Source organism: Oncorhynchus clarkii, chromosome 22, assembly GCF_045791955.1.
Source record: "Oncorhynchus clarkii lewisi isolate Uvic-CL-2024 chromosome 22, UVic_Ocla_1.0, whole genome shotgun sequence".
NCBI lineage: Eukaryota > Metazoa > Chordata > Actinopteri > Salmoniformes > Salmonidae > Oncorhynchus > Oncorhynchus clarkii.
In genome coordinates this window covers 50,551,462-50,569,454 of record NC_092168.1, presented here as the reverse complement: position 1 = coordinate 50,569,454, position 17,993 = coordinate 50,551,462, and the positions used below count along the sequence as shown (strand labels likewise).

The following is a 17,993-nucleotide window of genomic DNA, read 5'->3' as shown; positions in this document are numbered from 1 at the left end:
TGCACTCCTTTTTACCAGGGTCTATAGGACTGTAGTGCACTCCTTTTGACCAGGGTCTATAGGACTGTAGTGCACTCCTTTTGACCAGGGACTATAGGACTGTAGTACACTCCTTTTGACTCTGTAGTGCGCTACATAAGGACTAGGGACTATAGGACTCTGTAGTGCGCTACATAAGGACTAGGGACGCCTCCTTGATGTTTTCAAACCTATTCTAGAAAACAGTTCAAATCTTATTAAATCTCCTGTCTACTGCACATCTCTGAGCAGTTTAACCCAATACTCTAACCACACTTAAATATTTAGCTTGCCGTTGGTAAATAGGTGCATAAACCCCAATTCAAATGGCAACCTATTCCCATTAACAGGGCACTCCTTTTGACCAGACCATGTGGGAATAGGGTCCCATTTCAGACAAACCACTTCATCTACTATAATAGTGGTGTGACCCCTTATCAATCTTCCCCTACGCCGTCATTGGTTCTCAGCGTTCTGAAGCGCCGAAGATCATCCAATCGACATTTAGCATGACGTTGAAAAAGTAAAAATATCACAAATCAGCATTTTCAATATGACTAATCACTTACAGGGCTTTACTCTGGGTGTTTTTCTCTTTATACTCACTTGCATATTTTCCGTTGATAAATGGAAACTCTTTTACCAGAATAATAATGAACACCTGAATTACTGGTTTGGTATTACTGGTATTGAAGCACGTATGTGCTTCTATGGCGTCGATCAACGCACAAATCTCGAAACTGTTTCCGAAAGACTTGGTAATATAAAAGTCTGAGAAGATGATATTTTTTGGAGGTGCACTTCTTCTCGTCGTCATGAGTCTCAGCCTGTTGACATTTCTCTGTCTCGGTCTTTGCCTCCCAGTGTGGAATGGTGAGTACCTTTTCAAATAGGATACAAGACATTTCTTTAAGGACTAGATTTAGTCAATGCAGAGTTAGTTGTTAGATGTATTGTGTTGTTGGGACCGCAGGTATTAGGAGGTGGATCCCTACTTCTGGAAGATGTGGACCTGTAGAGGATACAAGTTTAGCAAAAGCAGTGAGGGAATCTGACCTCCTTCTCTCTCTCTCCCACCTTTCTCTCTCTCTCTCTCTCTCTCACCTTTCTCTCTCTCACATCTCTCTCTCTCTCCCATCTTTCTCTCTCTCTCTCTCTCTACCCACCTCTCTCTTCCACCGTTATCTCTCTCTCTCTCTCTCTCCCACCCCTCTCTCTCTCTCTTCCCACCTCTCTCTCTCTTTCTCTCTCTCTCTCTCTACCCACCCCTCTCCCGCCTCTCTCTCCAGCCCTGAGGGTCACCCAGCCGTACCGTGTGGTGAGTCATCGTGGTGAGGTGGAGCTGTTCTGCTCCTACCACCACACAGGGAGACATGAACCGGAGGAGCTACGGATCACTCTGTACCGGGGGATGTACGGGGAGCAGGAAGAACAGAAGGTGTGCACGTCCTCCTTCACCCACAACAACACAGCCTTCCAGGTGGAGGGAGAGGGAGAGAGGAAGGTGCGTTGTCGGGGCCAGTTAAGGCCAGGCAAGGTGAACCTGACTATCTCTGGTCTCAGGGGTAACGACACTGACCTGTACCGCTGTGCCATAGAAGTCCTGTACCCTCCGCCATACCTGAGGACGTTTGGGAATGGTACCCTACTCTATATAACAGGTAATACTGAATGCAATTGAATATTGGGGATTAATCGATCTAAAGGCTTAATGCTAATGATACATACAGACATTATGCACGTACTTATCATGTGAACTTTGAACCACACTTTGATTCAATTGTGATTTGTGTGAGAATTTGGGTTGGGTTAAAGACGCAGATTTTGAAGTTAGGATTGATCCCTCAGTTCTCAAAACAATATGCAGTATTGAATTCAGATATGACTGTTAAGATTGTGGTGAATTTCTGTAGAGGAACCAGGGTGCTTTACCCCAGAGGCCCAGAGAAGAGATGATGTAACAGGAGAAACATCCGTCAGACTACCCTTAGCAGGACTGGCCGCAGTATTAATAGTAATCTCTGCCATTGCTATCCTCCTCGTTCATCAGGTGAGCTCTTACAAACAACAACAAAAAACAACTTCTGCTTTTAACATCGATCACTCTTTCGCGAGCAACAACATTCACCTGATAACAAGAGCCACTTCTGTTGATACTCTATGTCCATTTTAATAGATATAGTAATGTATTTACCCTTCTAGGTTCTACAGAGGAAGAGAAGATTTGAAGCAATAGTACCGATGATGTCACAGAATGATGGAAGATTTGATTATGGGAACTTCCAATGAAGAATTTTTAAAATACATTCTATATGTTTCATTGTGTTGTAATATAAAGAAATAGTGAAATCAAGTCTACGACTAGTCTCGAATAAATTATTTGCTTTTGATCAATAATTTCCATCTTTGTCACGATCATTTCTTATAAACACACGTTGTGTTGAATAGCCCATTGGTTATTGAACACTCAGAGGATGATCTTACTCAGAGGTAGCACTAATATCGAGATGGCATTTATATTAAATGACTACATTTATTTCTTTGTCCAACCACAAAAAAACACGAATCAAATTAAATGTATTCTTACATCAGCTGATATCTCAAAGTGCTGTACAGAAACCCAGCCTAAAACCCCAAACAGCAATCACTGCAGGTGTAGAAGCACGGTGGCTAGGAAAAACTCACTAGAAAGGCCAAAACCTAGGAAGAAACCTAGAGAGGAACCAGGCTATGAGGGGTGGCCAGTCCTCTTCTGGCTGTGCCGGGTGGAGATTATAACAGAACATTGCCAAGATTTTCATAAATGACCAGCATGGTCAAATAATAATAATCACAGTAGTTGTCGAGGGTGCAGCAAGTCAGCACCTCAGGAGTAAATGTCAGTTGGCTTTTCATAGTCGATCATTCAGAGTATCTCTACCACTCCTGCTGTCTCTAGAGAGTTGAAAACAGCATGTCTGGGACAGGTAGCACGTCCGGTGAACAGGTCAGGGTTCCATAGCCGCAGGCAGAACAGTTGAAACTGGAGCAGCAGCACGGCCAGGTGGACTGGGGACAGCAAGGAGTCATCAGGCCAGGTGGTCCTAGGGCTCAGGTCCTCCGAGATAGAAAGAGAGAATTAGAGAGAGCATACTTAAATTCACACAGGACACCGGATAAGACAGGAGAAGTACTCCAGATATATCAAACTGATCCTAGCCCCCCCCCGACACATAAACTACTGCAGCATAAATACTGGAAGCTGAGACAGGAGGAGTCAGGAGACACTGTGACACATGACCACGATAAAGATCAATATTGATATTGTGGTCGAGACTCAAGTCGAGACTCAAGACAGCCTTTGATGAGTTATCTTTTCCTGTCTGGATTGACAGCCGACAGCTGGAGAAATATTAAAATAAAAATCTGTAGCATGTTATAATTATTATATTATATTATAACTACTATAACTATTATTAGTTAGTAGTTATTATAATATAATTAGTTTTACTTTTAGAAATATTTATATAAATAAATAAATATTTATTTACCAATCACTCACAAAATCCTAAAACTGTGTGTCTTTTTAAGAAATAGTACAGCTGAATAATTCCTTACCCTGACAGTAATTCAATTCATGATACAGTGGCCTTCAGAAAGTATTCACACCCCATGACTTTTTCCACATTGTATTGTTACAGCCTGAATTTAAAATAGATTCAATTGAGATTGTGTGTCTCTGGGCTCACACACACAACACACCATAATGTCAAAGTGGAATTATGTCTTCAGACATTTTTACAAATTAATTACAAATTAGAAGCTGAAAGTTCTTGAGTCAATAACTATGCAACTTTAATAAGTTCAGGAATAAAAATTTGCTCAACAGTCACATTATACTGTTGCATGGACTCACTCTGTGTACAATAATAGTGTTTAATGTGATTTTTTTGAATGACTACCTCATCTCTGTACCCCCACATATTCAATTTTATGTAAGGTCACTCAGTTGAATCAAACACAGATTCAACCACAAACACCAGCGAAGTTTTCCAATGCTTCGCAAAGAAGGCCACCTATTGGTGGGTAAAAATTAAAAAGCAGACATTGAATTATCCTTTGAACATGGTGAGGTTATTAATTACAATTTGGATGGTGTATCAATACACCCAGTCACTACAGTGATATAGGCGTCCTTTCTTACTCAGTTGCCGGAGTAAATCCACAATACTAACCTAATTTACTCCACAATACTAACCTAAATGACAGAGTGAAAAGAAGGAAGCCCGTACAGAATAAAAATATTCAAAAACATGCATTCTGGTGGTGGATGCATCATGTTATGGGTATGCTTGTCATCGTTAAGGACTGGGGAGTTTTTCAGGATAAAAATAAACGTAATACAGTTAAGCACAGTCAAAATCCTAAAGGAAAACCTTGTTTAGTCTGCTTTCGAACAGACACTGGGAGACGAATCCACCTTTCAGCTGGACAATAACCTAAAACACAACGCTATATACATTTAATATTCCTGAAGAGCTGGCCTATTACATTTTTGACTAAAATTGGCTTGAACATATATGGCAATACTTGAAAATGGCTTTCTAGCAACGATCACAACCAACTTGACAAAGCTTGAAGAATTTTAAAGAGAATAATGTGCAAATATTGTACAATCAAGATGAGTAAAGCTCTTCGATACTCAGAAATACTCACAGCTGTAATCGCAGCCAACGGTGAATCTAACATGTGTTGACTCAAGGGTGTGAATACTTATTTTTGTTAAAAAAATAAAATAAAAAAATAAAAAATTTGCAAACTTTTCTATAAACATATTTTCACTTTTTCATTATGGAGTAAATTGTTTTTTAGCTTGTAGCACAACAACTAGTGGAATCATTCGAGGGGTATAAAATAGTTTCGGAAGGCATTGTAGATGACCAGGTGTCAAGAACTCTGACCATTGACCCCCATAACAACATTTTCTTAAAAATATTCCTCTAAGTTGATGCAGTCTTGTTACGATAGTAATACTAAGAAAGAAAAGTGGATCAAACCTCCAAAACACTGCTTCATTATGCATCCATCTCCCAGTATCTGGCAGTTTCCCCACTGACACCCTATTCCCTACATAGTGCACTGCTTCTAACCAGGGCCCATGGGACACTTTGGTAGTGAATAAGGTGCCATTTGGGACACAGTTTCCAGTGTGCGCTTTTACAGCATGATAACAGGATGTCAGGATCGGGCCCCACGCAGCTCTGGGTTCAAGCACTATTTGAAATCACTTCAAATGCTTTAGCTGGGCTTGATTGGCCGCTTGACAGTTACAACGGAAACAGCAGGAAGATCCTATACGCGCTAACCCCATCCACCTGCTACTCCAGGCAGGCTAGAGCTAACACTTAAAAGTATTTGAAAGATTTCAAATAGTATTTGAACCCAGGCGTGCCCTACAGGAGGCCTCTTCTTCTAGAGACTACCGCACCTTTACAGTTAGTCTGTGTCCACAAATGGCACCCTATTCCCTACATAGTGCACTACTTTTGACCAGAGCCCTATGGGCCGTAGCACCCTATTCCCTACATAGTGCACTACTTTAGACCAGAGCCCTATGGGCCGTAGCACCCTATTCCCTACATAGTGCACTACTTTTGAGCAGAGCCCTATGGGCCGTAGCACTCTATTCCCTACATAGTGCACTACTTTAGACCAGAGCCCTATGGGCCGTAGCACTCTATTCCCTACATAGTGCACTACTTTAGACCAGAGCCCTATGGGCCGTAGCACTCTATTCCCTACATAGTGCACTACTTTGGACCAGAGCCCTATGGGCCGTAGCACCCTATTCCCTACATAGTGCACTACTTTGGACCAGAGCCCTATGGGTCGTAGCACCCTATTCCCTACATAGTGCACTACTTTGGACCAGAGCCCTATGGGTCGTAGCACTCTATTCCCTACATAGTGCACTTCTTTGGACCAGAGCCCTAGCACCCTATTCCCTACATAGTGCACTACTTTTGACCAGAGCCCTATGGGCCGTAGCACTCTATTCCCTACATAGTGCACTACTTTGGACTAGAGCCCTATGGGTCGTAGCACTCTATTCCCTACATAGTGCACTTCTTTGGACCAGAGCCCTAGCACCCTATTCCCTACATAGTGCACTACTTTTGACCAGAGCCCTATGGGCCGTAGCACTCTATTCCCTACATAGTGCACTACTTTGGACTAGAGCCCTATGGGTCGTAGCACTCTATTCCCTACATAGTGCACTACTTTGGACCAGAGCCCTAGCACCCTATTCCCTACATAGTGCACTACTTTTGATCAGAGCCCTATGGGTCGTAGCACCCTATTCCCCTACACATAGGATGCCATTTGGGACTCAGCCTCTTTACTGCTGACTGACTTCAGGTCTAGTTCCTGGTGACAGACGTCAGAGAAACAAGTCAACACAACAGGATGTGGCATTTAACACCAACCACCGATTCTGCTCACCTAGTTAGAAATCAAAGGCTTTTTCCTTTTTTCTGATAACAGAAAATATCCGTAAACATGCTGGTACAGCAGATTTACACGGCCTATTAAATTACATTGAAGGTCAATGGAGAAAAGGATCATGTGTACATCTAATAACTAACAAGGTATTGTGCTGTAATTACCGTATTTAGAGGAGCCAGGTAGTCTGCTAACAACAGCAAAACACAACCGTGCCACTGGTAAGGAATCGGTAAAGCTAACTCCATCTATTCTTATGGGAATGCCTCCATATTTCCATATCTACTAAATCAAAACTAGAAAGATTGTCCAGTGTGGTCACAAGTGTTTTTTTTTACCATGAACAAGTCCTCTGTCTGCATTTTAACCATACACAAACCATATACAGTTACTATCCATTTTAGCGTATGAAATGCTCTTTCATATTCATATGATAATAGACATTAGATATTAAAATAAATGTGAGGGGGGTTGGGGACATGTTTAAACATCTTTTTAAATTATTTTCAAAATGACATTTAAACCAATCATAGACGACACCTGATTTAGTCGGAATCCTTCTACACTTTAACCCACTTTACAACTTGGTGTCTGTGACACTCCCCAATGACAGACAAGTATACCAATTGAAGCCCTGTGATAGGAGGAGAGCGAAAGAGTTATGAGGAGAGATTTCCCCTAGTCATCACTATTCATTTGGCGTCTGTCAGAGTTAGACTCAGCTAGCTAAAGGTTCAAGCCAAATAAGAAGTTGAAATGAGAATCAGACTCCTCTCTGTGGCTGCCTGGCTCTTTACCCTTCTCTGCCCCAGCCACGGTGAGATATCTGCCTTATGCTTCATTATAAACAATAGATATATATACATATCATGTTAGTAATGTCATTCATTTTTTGGAAAATGGAGATTGTATTTATTTAAATCCACCTGACACATAATAACTAAAAGTCATGGAAATGTATATGTTTATCCTCTTCGACCTGTCTGGGATAAAAGGCCACAATAAATGTGACTGTCTAAATGTATATGTTTATCCTCTTCGACCTGTCTGGGATAAAAGGCCACAAGAAATGTGACTGTCTAAATGTATATGTTTATCCTCTTCGACCTGTCTGGGATAAAAGGCCACAAGAAATGTGACTGTCTAAAATACTACTTGTTTTCCATGGATTCATTTTATTTATTTATTTGTGAGGGAAAAATGCCACGTTTCCTCAAACAGATGACTTTCCGTTAAGATTCTACAGTATGTTATCTTCTCTCTTCTCGTTTCACTCTGACTGTCTCTCCCCTCCCAGAGGTTCAGGTGATGCAGCCTGAGAACCGGACACTCAACCCCGACGGTACTGTCTCCATCACCTGTAGTCACACAGACACAGATGAGCTCTTTGTCATTGACGCCAGGCTGAACAGACTCAATAACTCTGATGTTACCATGGTCTGTCAGGTGAGTGACCTGATCGCGAGCCACCTCACACACTCCGTTCCAGCCACTCCCCACTGCTTCAGGTCCCCATGACAGGTGTCAAGACCATGGGGGGACCGAGCACTCTGCTCTCTTTCTCCTCTCCCTGACCATCTGAAAGACGCTCCACAGACCAACCAATCAAAACTCTTATCCATCTACAGACCAACCAATCAAAACTCTTATCCATCTACAGACCAACCAATCAAAACTCTTTTAGCCTTGTTTTTTAACTGCCTTGATTCTTTAATTCAATTTAATTTAATTCAACTTTATGAATACATAACTTTAGGAATTTATGACTTTATAACTCCATAACTTCATAACGTTATGAATACATTATGACTTTATAACTGAATTAATTTATGACTTTATAACTTTATTAATTTATGACTTTATTAATTTATGACTTTATTAATTTATGACTTTATAACTTTATTAATTTATGACTTTATAACTTTATTCATTCATGACTTTATTAATTTATGACTTTATTAATTTATGACATCATAACTTTATTAATTTATTACTTTATTAATTTATGACTTTATAACTGAGTTAATTTATGACTTTATAACTTTATTAATTTATGACTTTATTAATTTATAACTTTATAACTTTATTAATTTATTACTTTATTAATCTATGACTTTATAACTGAATTAATTTATGACCTTATAACTTTATTAATTTATAACTTTATAACTTTATTAATTTATTACTTTATTAATTTATAACTTTATAACTTTATTAATTTATTACTTTATTAATTTATGACTTTATAACTGAATTAATTTATGACCTTATAACTTTATTAATTTATAACTTTATAACTTTATTAATTTATTACTTTATTAATTTATGACTTTATAACTAAATTAATTTATGACTTTATAACTTTATTAATTTATGACTTTATAACTTTATTAATTTATGACTTTATTAATTGATGACTTTATAACTTTATTAATTTATGACTTTATAACTTTATTAATTGATGACTTTATAACTTTATTAATTTATGACTTTATAACTTTATTAATTTATGACATCATAACTTTATGACTTTATAACTTTATTAATTTATGACATCATAACTTTATGACTTTATAAATTTATTAATTTAGGACTGTGATTTTATTACTTTACAACTTTGTATTTTGTTTGTCTTTATTGTTTGTTTCTTTGTTTGTTGTTTAGTTTCTGCCTACGTATTGAGATTCCTCTGTAAATGAAATGCATTATTATTATTATTATTATTAGGTGAATAACAGTCACATGGCTGACTGCACCTACATGAAGGTGACATGGAACCAGTACAAGTTCACATTACACAACTTAAAGGCTGAGGACATCTGTGGTCTGTTCCAGTGTGAGTTCTCCTTGTCATCTTTTGTTACCATGAAGCCCATCCAAACTGTAAAGGGGAAACACTCCACCAAATTGCTGTCAGGTTAGTGGAACATTTGCCTTGTACATTTAGGCTAAGTCCCAAATGCTGTAATACCTATTAGGGTGCACTACTTTTGACCAGGGATCTGGTCTAAATTAGTGCACCATACACTATAGGATTCCACTTGGGACACAGTCTTAGATTGATTACCTGTGTTTTATGTTTAGAAAGGTCAAATGATGCATTGTGATGTACAGTAGGGTACAATATGTAACTAAACATTGTGATGTACAGTAGGGTATAGAAGTTTGGGAACCACCAAGACTTTTCCAAGAGCTGGCCGCCCGGCTAAACTGAGCAATCGGGGGATTGTCCAGTGTGGTCACAAGTTTTTTTTTACCATGAACAAGTCCTCTGTCTGCATTTTAACCATACACAAACCATATACAGTTACTATCCATTTTAGCGTATGAAATGGCCTTTCATATTCATATGATAATAGACATTAGATATTAAAATAAATGTGAGGGGGGTGGGGACATCACAGTTTCACACGTTTAAACATATTTTTTAATTATTTTCAAAATGACATTTAAACCAATCATAGACGACACCTGATTTAGTCGGAATCCTTCTACACTTTAACCCACTTTACAACTTGGTGTCTGTGACACTCCCCAATGGCAGACAAGTATACCAATTGAAGCCCTGTGATAGGAGGAGAGCGAGAGAGTTATGAGGAGAGATTTCCCCTAGTCATCACTGTTCATTTGGCGTCTGTCAGAGTTAGACTCAGCTAGCTAAAGGTTCAAGCCAAATAAGAAGTTGAAATGAGAATCAGACTCCTCTCTGTGGCTGCCTGGCTCTTTACCCTTCTCTGCCCCAGCCACGGTGAGATATCTGCCTTATGCTTCATTATAAACAATAGATATATATACATATCATGTTAGTAATGTCATTCATTTTTTGGAAAATGGAGATTGTATTTATTTAAATCCACCTGACACATAATAACTAAAAGTCATGGAAATGTATATGTTTATCCTCTTCGACCTGTCTGGGATAAAAGGCCACAAGAAATGTGACTGTCTAAATGTATATGTTTATCCTCTTCGACCTGTCTGGGATAAAAGGCCACAAGAAATGTGACTGTCTAAAACACTAATTGTTTTCCATGGATTCATTTTATTTATTTATTTGTGAGGAAAAAATGCCACGTTTCCTCAAACAGATGACTTTCCGTTAAGATTCTACAGTATGTTATCTTCTCTCTTCTCGTTTCACTCTGACTGTCTCTCCCCTCCCAGAGGTTCAGGTGATGCAGCCTGAGAACCGGACACTCAACCCCGACGGTACTGTCTCCATCACCTGTAGTCACACAGACACAGATGAGCTCTTTGTCATTGACGCCAGGCTGAACAGACTCAATAACTCTGATGTTACCATGGTCTGTCAGGTGAGTGACCTGATCGCGAGCCACCTCACACACTCCGTTCCAGCCACTCCCCACTGCTTCAGGTCCCCATGACAGGTGTCCAGACCATGGGGGGACCGAGCACTCTGCTCTCTTTCTCCTCTCCCTTAACCATCTGAAAGACGCTCCACAGACCAACCAATCAAAACTCTTATCCATCTACAGACCAACCAATCAAAACTCTTATCCATCTACAGACCAACCAATCAAAACTCTTATCCATCTACAGACCAACCAATCAAAACTCTTTTAGCCTAGTTTTTCAACTGCCTTGATTCTTTAATTCAATTTAATTTAATTCAACTTTATGAATACATAACTTTAGGAATTTATGACTTTATAACTCCATAACTTCATAACTTTATGAATACATTATGACTTTATAACTGAATTAATTTATGACTTTATAACTTTATTAATTTATGACTTTATAACTTTATTAATTTATGACTTTATTAATTTATTACTTTATAACTGAATTAATTTATAACTTTATTAATTTATACCTTTATAACTTTATTCATTTATGACTTTAGAACTTTATTAATTTATGACTTTATTAATTTATGACTTTATAACTGAATTAATTTATAACTTTATTAATTTATTACTTTATAACTTTATTAATTTATGACTTTATAACTGAATTAATTTATGACTTTATAACTTTATTAATTTATGACTTTATTAATTTATGACTTTATTAATTTTCAACTTCATACCTTTATTAATTTATGACTTTATTAATTTATGACTTTATTAATTTATAACTTTATAACTTTATTAATTTATAACTTTATAACTTTATTAATTTATGACTTCATAAATGTATTAATTTATGACTTTATAAATTTATAAATTTATGACTTTATAACTGAATTAATTTATGACTTTATAACTGAATTAATTTATGACTTTATAACTTTATTAATTTATGACTTCATAACTGAATTAATGTATGACTTTATAACTTTATTGATTTATGACTTTATTAATTTATGACTTTATAACTTTATTAATTTATGACTTTATTAATTTATGACTTTATTAATTCATGACTTTATAACTTTATTAATTTATGACTTTATAAATGTATTAATTTATGACTTTATTAATTCATGACTTTATAACTTTATTAATTCATGACTTTATAACTTTTTTAATTCATGACTTTATAACTGAATTAATTTATAACTTTATTAATTTATGACTTTATAACTTTATTAATTTATGACTTTATAACTTTATTGATTTATGACATTATAACTTTATTAATTTATGACTTTATTAATTTATGACTTTATAACTTTATTAATTTATGACTTTATAACTTTATTCATTTATGACTTTATAACTGTATTAATTTATGACTTTATTAATTTATGACTTTATAACTGAATTAATTTATAACTTTATTATTTTATGACTTTATAACTTTATTAATTTATGACTTTATAACTTTATTGATTTATGACTTTATAACTTTATTAATTTATGACTTTATTAATTTATGACTTTATAACTTTATTAATTTATGACATCATAACTTTATGACTTTATAACTTGTATTAATTCATGACTTTATAACTTTATTAATGTATAACTTTATTAATTTATGACTTTATAACTTTATTAATTTATGACTTTATAACTTTATTAATTTATGACTTTATAACTTTATTAATTTATGACTTTATTAATTTATGACTTTATAACTGAATTAATTTATAACTTTATTAATTTATGACTTTATAACTTTATTAATTTATGACTTTATAACTTTATTGATTTATGACTTTATAACTTTATTAATTTATGACTTTATTAATTTATGACTTTATAACTTTATTAATTTATGTAAGGGAATACCCCCCTGAATTGTACAAAAATGAATGTCAAGATATTGGCATTGGACAAACCATGTACACGATGTCCAATACCACCCAAAGCGGCGTTGATTCGTGCAAAGTATATGGCAAATGCCATATGGCAATTGCCAATTGTAACACCTCAAAAATCCAACAGTGCGCTCCACCTGGGTTTTTCATACCTTAAGGGAACATTTCGGCATTTCGTGTATGATCAGTGAGAAAGTCCATATTGCAAATGTACGGTCCCTTACTAGACGTCCGAAATCGTTTGTAAAATTCGCGGTCGGCGTCGGGCCGTGCGGTAGGGCCAGACCTACCGGGAAGTCATCAAATGAACTTTGTCGGACATTCGGTTTCCGTTTTATAAAATAAACAAGTTTTTGACCGTTTTTCCGCTATCCCGGAATTTCCCACAAGAGGGCATACGGAAACATATGGCAATTTGGCAAAACATCACGAATCACGACGGGGCCGTATCTCGAAAACGGAAAATATTTCGAAGCCGAAACTTGGTGAGCGTAGGTTTGGCATAATGGGCAGTTGGCCCCGAACAAGATGGCGTCTAGGCCTCGGCGGTTTTTGAGTTATGGCCGTTTTTCTGGGATTAAAGGTCCTAAATGGAAATAGAGAAATTATTTTTCCACTTCAGGTCAAAGTCAAGGAGCCTCCGGTGTCAATAAAAAAAGAACCAGCCATTTATCTATCGTCATTTAAGAGAAACGGAACAATGACAACTTGGCGATGGTCACAAATAGGCGTTTTTTTTTTTCAACGGTTACAGATCCAGTTGCAGGGTGTTCATACGAATCTTTTTAAAGTGTGCTGCGGAGCTCTGCGAGATTTCTGTGATTTTCTATGATTTTCTGAAATAACACACACATACTAAACCCTCCGTAAATAACTCAGTTATTTATTCCTTTATTAATTTATTAATTTATAACTTTATAACTTTATTAATTTATGACTTTATAACTTTATTAATTTATGACTTTATTAATTTATTACTTTATAACTGAATTAATTTATAACTTTATTAATTTATACCTTTATAACTTTATTCATTTATGACTTTAGAACTTTATTAATTTATGACTTTATTAATTTATGACTTTATAACTGAATTAATTTATAACTTTATTAATTTATTACTTTATAACTTTATTAATTTATGACTTTATAACTGAATTAATTTATGACTTTATAACTTTATTAATTTATGACTTTATTAATTTATGACTTTATTAATTTTCAACTTCATACCTTTATTAATTTATGACTTTATTAATTTATGACTTTATTAATTTATAACTTTATAACTTTATTAATTTATAACTTTATAACTTTATTAATTTATGACTTCATAAATGTATTAATTTATGACTTTATAAATTTATAAATTTATGACTTTATAACTGAATTAATTTATGACTTTATAACTGAATTAATTTATGACTTTATAACTTTATTAATTTATGACTTCATAACTGAATTAATGTATGACTTTATAACTTTATTGATTTATGACTTTATTAATTTATGACTTTATAACTTTATTAATTTATGACTTTATTAATTTATGACTTTATTAATTCATGACTTTATAACTTTATTAATTTATGACTTTATAAATGTATTAATTTATGACTTTATTAATTCATGACTTTATAACTTTATTAATTCATGACTTTATAACTTTATTAATTCATGACTTTATAACTGAATTAATTTATAACTTTATTAATTTATGACTTTATAACTTTATTAATTTATGACTTTATAACTTTATTGATTTATGACATTATAACTTTATTAATTTATGACTTTATTAATTTATGACTTTATAACTTTATTAATTTATGACTTTATAACTTTATTCATTTATGACTTTATAACTGTATTAATTTATGACTTTATTAATTTATGACTTTATAACTGAATTAATTTATAACTTTATTATTTTATGACTTTATAACTTTATTAATTTATGACTTTATAACTTTATTGATTTATGACTTTATAACTTTATTAATTTATGACTTTATTAATTTATGACTTTATAACTTTATTAATTTATGACATCATAACTTTATGACTTTATAACTTGTATTAATTCATGACTTTATAACTTTATTAATGTATAACTTTATTAATTTATGACTTTATAACTTTATTAATTTATGACTTTATAACTTTATTAATTTATGACTTTATAACTTTATTAATTTATGACTTTATTAATTTATGACTTTATAACTGAATTAATTTATAACTTTATTAATTTATGACTTTATAACTTTATTAATTTATGACTTTATAACTTTATTGATTTATGACTTTATAACTTTATTAATTTATGACTTTATTAATTTATGACTTTATAACTTTATTAATTTATGTAAGGGAATACCCCCCTGAATTGTACAAAAATGAATGTCAAGATATTGGCATTGGACAAACCATGTACACGATGTCCAATACCACCCAAAGCGGCGTTGATTCGTGCAAAGTATATGGCAAATGCCATATGGCAATTGCCAATTGTAACACCTCAAAAATCCAACAGGGGGCGAGTGCGCTCCACCTGGGTTTTTCATACCTTAAGGGAACATTTCGGCATTTCGTGTATGATCAGTGAGAAAGTCCATATTGCAAATGTACGGTCCCTTACTAGACGTCCGAAATCGTTTGTAAAATTCGCGGTCGGCGTCGGGCCGTGCGGTAGGGCCAGACCTACCGGGAAGTCATCAAATGAACTTTGTCGGACATTCGGTTTCCGTTTTATAAAATAAACAAGTTTTTGACCGTTTTTCCGCTATCCCGGAATTTCCCACAAGAGGGCATACGGAAACATATGGCAATTTGGCAAAACATCACGAATCACGACGGGGCCGTATCTCGAAAACGGAAAATATTTCGAAGCCGAAACTTGGTGAGCGTAGGTTTGGCATAATGGGCAGTTGGCCCCGAACAAGATGGCGTCTAGGCCTCGGCGGTTTTTGAGTTATGGCCGTTTTTCTGGGATTAAAGGTCCTAAATGGAAATAGAGAAATTATTTTTCCACTTCAGGTCAAAGTCAAGGAGCCTCCGGTGTCAATAAAAAAAGAACCAGCCATTTATCTATCGTCATTTAAGAGAAACGGAACAATGACAACTTGGCGATGGTCACAAATAGGCGTTTTTTTTTTTCAACGGTTACAGATCCAGTTGCAGGGTGTTCATACGAATCTTTTTAAAGTGTGCTGCGGAGCTCTGCGAGATTTCTGTGATTTTCTATGATTTTCTGAAATAACACACACATACTAAACCCTCCGTAAATAACTCAGTTGTTAACGTAAAGACTTAAAACTCAGGATTCTGTAACAGCATACCCCAATGAGGATATGTGGTGATTTATAGCTTCCTGTGCCAACCGGAAGTGCCATAATTGGTGTCTCAGGGGCTGTTTCAAAGGGTTAAAAAAGTCTGATCTGTCCAAAACTTCATATATGTGATTAGGCAACCCCCATGAACTGTAAATCAGTCATTTTTCCCAAAAAAAATCAAAGGAAAAAAAAATCACACTAAAACACACCTTGGATGGAGGGACGTATTGGGGTGCGTAGAGACAGACAGTGGCTGCAATAGTTAGCTTTGTTGGAGCTAAAAAAGAACCGTCAGACCTAGAGTTCCGAAACTTTAGAAACCTGTTCTAGACCTCCGGTCGATGGTGCGTGGTGAGTTACGTGGCTCTAGACGGTTCTCGGACCGAGAAACAGCCTCGTACATTTGCAATACCTTCAATTCATTTTGACCATTACGAAAATGACGACGTTTAGAAAAGTCTCAGAGACGCAAGGCTAGGTGCATTGAAACCGGCTCGGCCCATAGAGACAGACCCCAACGTTTCTGTCCGATAGCTCGTTCAAGGACCCCGTAGCAAGGCATGGAAAAAAGTGGATTTTCAGCACCAATTAGAGTTTTTCTCGGACACCAAATGACCTATCGAGCCGAAACTCGGGATTCGGGGTCGCCTCACATAGGACTTCACATAATGTCCGAACTGGACCCGCAGCTAGAACGTAACTATGTGTTTTACCTTTTTATTATGTTTTAAACTAAAGGCGCTGTGAATTATGGGACTGCTCTGACATATGTGATAGTTGGCTTCTAAATGAGTAGTAAAAAGTGGGTTTGGTGTCATAATGACATCTAATTGACTGATGGACACTGACTTGCTAGTTGACTTTTGTGCATTTGCAATATGTTTAAACGGAGAGGGACCATCACCAAAATGGCATTCTGAAATCAACACAAAAAATGGCATCACCATAGTCTCCAGACTGTGCTGAGTTCAACGAGCTATCCCGCTTGACCGTAGCTCGCTCGGTCTAAGCGCAACGACCATTAGAAAAGTAGGCCCAAAATGAAGCCTGCCCCACAATGTCATTTGCTTTTGAGTGACAGTGAGAGAACCGTTAGGGTGAGAAGAAAAATTCCACCACATGAATGTTCCTAAGGTCCTCCCGATCTGTACAAGCCTAACCTTGACCGTGTGGCATTAACCCTTAAGAGTAAAACAGTGTTTTTTGATCTCACAGATTACAGTGTCATCTCTCCCCATAGGAATACATTGCCTGCACCCCTAATTTCAACCTGAAGTCTATATGGGTTATGAATGCCGTATGAACCTGTCTTCGGTACCAGTCCATCAGGCCACTATGAGGTCTACCTGTGTTGATTCTGAGCTTCCTGGACCAACCGGAAGTGGTTAAAATGCCCCTAAAAGTGTTTACCCATACCCTGCCTGCAGTTTGACAGACATAGTGCATTCAACCCTGTGTAAATCAGTCAGTTCTTAACGTAAGGACTTAAAACTCAGGATTCTGTAACAGCATACCCCAATGGGGATATGTGTTGATTTATAGCTTCCTGTGCCAACCGGAAGTGCCATAACTGGTGTCTCAGGGGCTGTTTCGAGGGGTTAAAAAAGTCTGATCTTTCCAAAACTTCATATGTGTGATTAGGCAACCCCCATGAACTGTAAATCAGTCATTTTTCCCAAAAAAAATCAAAGGAAAAAAAAATCACACTAAAACACACCTTGGATGGAGGGACGTATTGGGGTGCGTAGAGACAGACAGTGGCTGCAATAGTTAGCTTTGTTGGAGCTAAAAAAGAACCGTCAGACCTAGAGTTCCGAAACTTTAGAAACCTGTTCTAGACCTCCGGTTGATGGTGCGTGGTGAGTTACGTGGCTCTAGACGGTTCTCGGACCGAGAAACAGCCTCGTACATTTGCAATACCTTCAATT

The 17,993-nt window shown here is 36.0% G+C and overlaps 2 protein-coding genes across 2 annotated transcripts in view; both read left to right on the top strand.

Moving 5' to 3' along the window:
* The first annotated feature begins 695 nt into the window (after positions 1-695).
* Positions 696-2,371, top strand: LOC139380766 (CD28 molecule). Its single transcript, XM_071123777.1, has 4 exons — positions 696-891; positions 1,308-1,679; positions 1,932-2,068; positions 2,221-2,371. Exons 1-4 carry the CDS (start codon positions 798-800, stop codon positions 2,305-2,307), a joined length of 690 nt encoding a protein of 229 aa, XP_070979878.1. The 5' UTR covers positions 696-797; the 3' UTR covers positions 2,308-2,371.
* A 4,841-nt stretch (positions 2,372-7,212) lies between these two features.
* LOC139380407 (uncharacterized) overlaps positions 7,213-17,993 on the top strand; it is a 31,478-nt gene continuing 20,697 nt past the window's right edge. Inside the window, exons 1-4 of the mRNA XM_071123058.1 lie at positions 7,213-7,318; positions 7,799-7,947; positions 9,229-9,418; positions 10,666-10,814. Of these exons, the coding sequence (XP_070979159.1) occupies positions 7,258-7,318; positions 7,799-7,947; positions 9,229-9,418; positions 10,666-10,814 (549 nt within the window). The 5' untranslated portion in view covers positions 7,213-7,257. The remainder of the gene's footprint in view (positions 7,319-7,798; positions 7,948-9,228; positions 9,419-10,665; positions 10,815-17,993) is intronic.

Coding starts and splice junctions, on each gene's coding strand:
- LOC139380766 (XM_071123777.1), top strand. CDS start 798: ATGATATTTTTTGGAGGTGCACTTCTTCTCGTCGTCATGAGTCTCAGC. Junction 892..1,307: donor TTGCCTCCCAGTGTGGAATG/GTGAGTACCTTT, acceptor CTCTCTCTCCAG/CCCTGAGGGTCACCCAGCCG. Junction 1,680..1,931: donor TACCCTACTCTATATAACAG/GTAATACTGAAT, acceptor GAATTTCTGTAG/AGGAACCAGGGTGCTTTACC.